The sequence below is a fragment of the Mesitornis unicolor genome, unplaced genomic scaffold (assembly GCF_000695765.1).
Source record: "Mesitornis unicolor isolate BGI_N332 unplaced genomic scaffold, ASM69576v1 scaffold333, whole genome shotgun sequence".
In the NCBI taxonomy this organism is placed as follows: domain Eukaryota; kingdom Metazoa; phylum Chordata; class Aves; order Mesitornithiformes; family Mesitornithidae; genus Mesitornis; species Mesitornis unicolor.
The window spans coordinates 122,166-128,856 of NW_010173740.1; the positions used below are offsets into that span (position 1 = coordinate 122,166).

Consider the following 6,691-nt stretch of genomic DNA (forward strand, 5'->3'; position numbering starts at 1 on the left):
TTGTAAAGTGTATGAATATATGTATATAATCAAAAGTGTGTGTGTATATATACATATATAGATGGCAGGATGATGTTTTTCAGAACCAAGTCTTTAAACAGAGCAAATTAACTTGTGTATTTTACTATGGAATGGTAAGGTTGATGAATTAAGGATGAATTAAGCAAGCTTTGAATTTAAGAACAAACTCATTCTGTGGCCTGGAATTAATTATTATGACCAACATGGTAACTTAATCTCACAAAAACACGAGTTTATTAATAGGTGAAGGAGCTGAAGAACCACACAGTCCATCCAGCTCTCTGAAATAGTTTTCCTAATCTCAGTTACGAAATTCAATGCTGCAGTTTTACAAGGTACATATTCTCAAATAGTGGATGTTACAGAACATAAACATGAAGTGAGTATTTGTATTAATGGGATTCAAACAAGTCAACTGAAAGAAGTATCAACTCTAGTTATAACACACGGTGAAAAGAATCACATTTGGAATGTGATCATATATACTGTTGTACAGCAGATAATATGTACACTGTTTCATATTGCATGACATTCAAAGCATATTCATAGAAAAGTCAAACTAAGTGATGGCTTAAAACAGTATTAACGCTGAGGTTTGCTTGCTACTTTTGTTAAGTGTTGATATTGACTGAGTTAATATTTTCGTTGTGTAAAAATACTGTATATAGTAGAAATCCTTCAGTATCTTCCACACTCAAAAAAAAGTTACAGTTACAGTTTGGTGTTCAACATCATAAATTAAAATGGTCGATTCTTTCTAACCTTCAGAAAGAAAAACAAGTAATGAATATGCTCTGCCTGGTTTGACGAGCACGTTTCTCTCCAAGACCTTGCTTCTGAAATCAGACTCTAACATTGACCTTGCCTGAGGTGCGGCTGGGGTCACTAAAGCATCTGAACACGTTTAAAAAGGTGGAAAGTCCATAGCCATTCTACACACTTTCATTTATTGTCTGGACAATTAAAGTACAAATAATTCAAACACAACAAGGTTATGAAAAAAACATTTACAATACTTTCCCTCAGAAATGATCTAAACTAGCAAGGTTAACATGAAGTCATTCATTATAACTAAAGTATACAACTGCCTGGTCCTAAGAAAGATTTTTTTAAATTATTATTATTATTATTCAGATAGTAAAACACATTGTAGAGAAAAGATTCTGACATGCCTTCCCCACTAATGCTTAGCAAATGCATCAAAACTTTCCCAGCAAACTGCGCTCATTCATAGCAGATGATGTATAAAGGTTTCCCTGAACATTGAATGAGTGTTCCTTTAAACTAAAATCTAACATTGTTAACGTAAAAAACTGATAAAATTATGATGCAGCCTTTGCTTTAGTTATTTGTCTACTACAAAAGTTTGCCTCTTCAGTGTGAAAAAACAATACTTAGTCTACATGCAGTTAGTGGGTATAGCATGGAAAAAATGCACAAAATAAGCACAAGTTATAAATAACCATAACGTTTTATTACCATTAAGACTAAACTTGTATTGAAAAGATTTTATATAACAAGACAAGAAAAGCAATAGCAAATTTAACTATCAACTAGATTATGCATAGCGAGTAACTGTTTCTAGTACTCAGGGAAGAGCATGACCCTTTTTTGTTTTAAATATATAACCGTACAAAGCACAAACATACTAAAATGATCAGTGCACTGGACATGGGAGAGCACCCCCTCAGTCATTTTGTTCCCTTAGCTCTGTTTTCCCCAATCTGAATTACATTAAAATAAAGACCCAGTTGTTTTCTTTTCTACTGTGCAGTAAGAAAAAATATTCACAACAAACATGACAATATATCAAACAATATTTCTACACAAGTTACCTTGATACCTCTGTCACTTAAGTATCATAAGAAAACATTTTAAGACATATACAAACAAAACTAGCAAAGTGTTACAACTTATAATAAATTAACCAAAAGAAAAAATAACTTTATATATATATATATTTATATTATATATACACATACACACACAACAAAATGACACAATAATATGCTTCTTCCCATAGTTTAAGTAAACAAATAAGTAGACTAGCCAAACTAGCTATATTTGATTTTGGCCATATGCATCACATCGGCAATTAAATAAATAAGTGTTTCAAGCAACATAAACAGTGTTCCAAATGTGCCAACACAGCCCAATTATATTAGCTTGGGCTATAAAGTGAATTTGAAAATTCTTAACAAATTTAAAGCAAATGTATTTTTTCTAAACACATTACATTTAACTATGATACTAAGATATGTAAATAATTTTGTAGCACCTACTGCTCAAACCAAGGAAGTTTCTGATCAAAAAAAATTAATTTTTTAAACTTTTGTTCTGCTGATATCCCATACTGATGACTTAAAGAAAAACTGTCTTGCAACTCATCTCCTTGCTTTTGGGTTTTGACTGTGGGTAACTGCGTGCCTGGGAAGAACACTCTCCCGTACTGTATTTAATATTTTTATTACATGCTATGAAAAGATACGAAGATCATCTGTTTGTAGCCCATCCTTCAAAAAACAATCTACTAATCCAGTTTAAAACACACATCTTGATCTCTAAAAAGTTACCAGTGCAGTATGAACATGACAAAGTTGTCAATTTCCCCTAAATTAGCCAGTCAAAATATTTTTTCTCAAATCCAGATTCTCTTGTAAAAATTCTTTATATTTTATAAAAATAGATTTTTCTTGAAACCCATTTTCAGCAAAGAGACCACCTCTTTGGCAACATTGTTAATGTTATTTAAATTGTTATGTCATCAGGTATCCCCCTTTACCCCATTCCCTAACAGAAGACTGTTTAGTTCACATGATACAAAAGAAAAAAGGAAAAATAAAAAAAGTTGCAAAATTATGTTCTTCTTTTTGCAATTTTTATTGTTCCTCTTTAATTTTTGTGGGGGGTTTACCAATCTGATTCAATCAATGTTTTGAAAAAAAGAAAAGAAAACAAAAATCTTTTTTCTTGCTTTTAATCCCATTAGTTTGTAAAAATTGTTTTTGTTCTCTTATTTTTTCAAATGAGTGAATGGTCATCTTAAAAAGACCCACCTTCAAGGAAGGTAGTAAAACTAGCTGGCCGGGTAAAAATCCCTGCACATTGTTATCTATGTATATTATATTCAACAACGACAGCTATGAAAGAACATTCAATGCATCAAAGGTTTTTTGTTTTTTTTTTGTTTTTTTTTCTAAGCATTATAAAATCCTTTCCTGTTCCTCACAGGATATCCAATGTTTTAATACTTAGGCAACACTGGCTTATAAAGTCCATGGTTGAATATAAGCCTTGAAGAGTTTTTTTTGTTTTGTTTTGTTTTGTTCGTATATATATTTATATATATATATATTTTAGTAAGTAAGGATATGAAATTCAGGATTTGTGGGTTTTATTGGTTTTAAAGGAAACTTGCAATACTCTGTCTCCTAAACGGTATCCATTAAGGCTGGCAATTGCCATGGCAGCTTCGTCGTAGTTGGTCATGGTGACAAAGCCAAATCCCTTGCACTTGTTGGTGTTGAAATCGCGGATCACCTTGACATTATTGACCGCTCCAAAGGGCCCAAACAACTGCCACAGCACGCTCTCATCCGAGTCGGGAGACAGGTTGTAGACGAAGATGCACCATCCAGTCCCAGTGTGACCAGGGATATTCATTCCAACAAGGCTCGTCATACCATCAATTGTGATCGGAGAAAACCTACCGAGCAAAAAGAGGGGTCTATTCTAAATATATCTCTCGGCACGGGCTACATGGCACCAAGACTTTAAAATAAGCCAATGTTAATGAAGGGTCTTGATCCTATCCCTGAAGATAGACCCTTGGTCTCTAACTCCTGTTTATGTGGAGAACAGCTGTACTAAGAAAACTGACCAAATCTGGGCATAAATGCATCTCCCATCAATGATAAGCCCTACTTGGATGTATACAAAAATATGGTAAAAGAAATGCTTAAGGACAATCTAAGTCAAAAAGGGCCTGCATGTGCTGCTGTTCATTTAAAAAGGACTGCAGGAATTTGCCACTTGATCATTACTAAAATACAGTTTCAGGGCAATGGAGATCTAATGCTTTACTTCTTACTAGTTTGCAGTTAAAAACCCCAAACTTTCAAGATTTATTTTAAAGATTAATATGAAATGGCATTGTCAGGATTCAACTATAACAGTAGCCTCTTTAGCTAAAAATATTAGAGAGACATCCGTAAGTGGTAGATCCTAATTCTCCTCCTAACATAGTCCTTAAATGACACACAGTGGGGAAAAAAATCCAGTTATTAACAAAGTTCTAAAGCTGGCCACATATTAAAGAATATTTATGCAGCAACTCTAAAGTAAACCAGTGCATAAATATAATCAATGAGCACGTCAACTAATACCTTCACACTGTGAGACTTCATGCCCATGACAGGCTCCTAAGTTCTTCAGACAGCCAATGCAGAGACACAAGCTCCTAGAAATCTAATGTAGCACCCTAACTTTTCTGCCCCTCATCGTCCTTTTGGACTTGAACATCTCAGTTGAGAAGCTAGAGCCAGGTGGTGTTTGTGAACACAACCATCACAGAATAACTGGATTTGTGGAGGTGATGTGCTCAAACTCCTGCTCAAAGCAAAGCTGACTTCTCCCGTTAGAGCTGCTGCCCATGGGCTTGGCAGAGGAAAGCTCTGAACGCCTCCACGGATGGGAGCCGCACTCCACGGAGGGGAGCTGCGTTCCTGCAGCCTCAGGGCTCTACCATCCTCTCTGGGAATGATTTCCCTTATCCTCAGTTGAGTTTCCCCTGCTGCAACCTGCTTCTGTTGACTCTTGTCCTTTTGCAGTTGACCTCTGAGAAGAGCTTGGCTTCATCTTCTTTCTAATGCCACTTGTAGGCAGCTGAAGAGAGCAGTCAGGGACTAAACTCTACATTTGCCTTTCCCAAATTTCACCACGTTCCTCCAGCTTGTCAAGGTCTCCCCAGTGGCAGCTGTGGCCAACCACAGTGACTGCCCCAGCTTCCTCACCAATTTAGTGTCACCCATTAATGCAAGGAGGGCGCCTCACAGCCCGTGACTCAGGTTATTAATGAAGAAGTTAAGCAGTATCAGCCCTCAGGATCAACACAATTTTCCTTTCATCAGTTTGAATAAAAAATGACATGCTTTCTGAAGCTACACTTTGGGATATGTTTTAAAATAACAACTGCACAGAGGAAACATCTTAATAAAAATCCAGTTTCACATGTACCTTCAATATGACGAGTTTAATACCCGAACTGAATAATAATTCCTCTGAATCTTTTGAGTGATGACTGAGGGAGAGGAAGGGGGACGACTCAGTGTTGCTGAGTGAGCTCCTGTGCTCTCCAACAACTTTTCTCCTTTTACACTCATAATATTTCCACACACATTTAGCAATCCGCACAATATTATGCAGTGTGTATTAAATAACCATATAAAAAACTACACACTTGATGGCTGCTCACCATTCTGCTGGGTCCTGCTGGCACTTTATATGTATATTCAAGGAAAAAAGGACACTTGGAATATACATCTTAAGCTGAAGAATAATACTGGGATGTAGGTACACTGTAAATGAGTAATTCAAAAATGCTCCCAGCTCCGGACCCTCAGACGTACACACAGGTTTGCAGTTTATTATAAACACCTGGCAATTTTCCACCTGAACTCCGCTTTTGCAGATCGTGCTCTCAACATCTTTTAGTCTCTCTCTCGCACACTGAAAGTGGTGACATTACCACAACGCCTCAGCACGGCTCTAACTCATGGTGTTTCCCCAGCTGCTGAAAACAGAGCGCTGGGCGAGGCCAGTGGACATGGCTCCTTCCACCACATGCAGAATTGTAAATGAGAAGGCCAGGACTGAGAGCCTGTACAAAGCAACAGCTTCAACTTCTTTTGCAATTTGGAAGATGGGACTTCAAGCCTTCTGCTGCCCAGTGCCAACTGTGCTAGTAGCATACATAAGCCAGCAAACGCTCCTTTCCTGCAATGTTTAAATTTAACATGACAGAAAACACCAAAAAGTTTACGCTACCCTGCAAGTGATGTTACTGCAAAATCTGTACCATGCAAAGCTGTGCATGTCACAGTATACCATAAAGTTCCACATTTTTAAGGAATGCCATACTACTGTGAAGGGTTAAAGTTTCATGCAGTTCACTGGAGGGCAGCTTTTCCCTGGAAACCTTTAGGAGCTGTGCAGCTTTCAACTATTTATGTACCGTGAGTGCAGGAGCTGCCATAAATCCAAGATGACATGCACGGAACTAGTGCAAGTGTATTGACACAAATACAAGATAACCTATTGCGTAAGTAGCTGTGCTACAAGCAAGCGATCTGAAATTAGTATCAATAGAACCTTTGTTCCACATCAGCACATCTCATTTTCCAGCAGTACCACGCACTTAACACAGGGAAAGAAAAAACAGACATCCAAAAACCCAGGGCTGCTACACTACAGAAATTTTTATCAATACTTTTTACTGACGCTATGCCTGTAAATAGAGGTACAAGTTTTCAAGATTTGCTGGAGATAAGAACTAATTTAAGATGCCTACAAAATAACAAACACTGCTGTGATTTAAGACTAATGTTTCAGACTCTGAATATTAAGAAAGCAGACGGATGACCTGTTACAAAGGCAAGTAACTCTCTCTTTC

General features: G+C 36.8%; 1 protein-coding gene across 5 annotated transcripts in view; it reads right to left on the bottom strand.

Moving 5' to 3' along the window:
• Nucleotides 1-228: 228 nt before the first annotated feature.
• ELAVL4 (ELAV like neuron-specific RNA binding protein 4) overlaps nt 229-6,691 on the bottom strand; it is a 42,518-nt gene continuing 36,055 nt past the window's right edge. For 4 of the 5 annotated variants that reach the window (XM_010180799.1, XM_010180796.1, XM_010180797.1 and 1 more), the window contains one exon: nt 229-3,727. In XM_010180799.1, coding sequence (XP_010179101.1) covers nt 3,400-3,727 — 328 coding nt within the window. In that variant the 3' untranslated portion in view covers nt 229-3,399. Of the gene's footprint in view, nt 3,749-6,691 lie in introns of all 5 variants that reach the window. The other variant, XM_010180798.1, reaches the window with a different exon arrangement.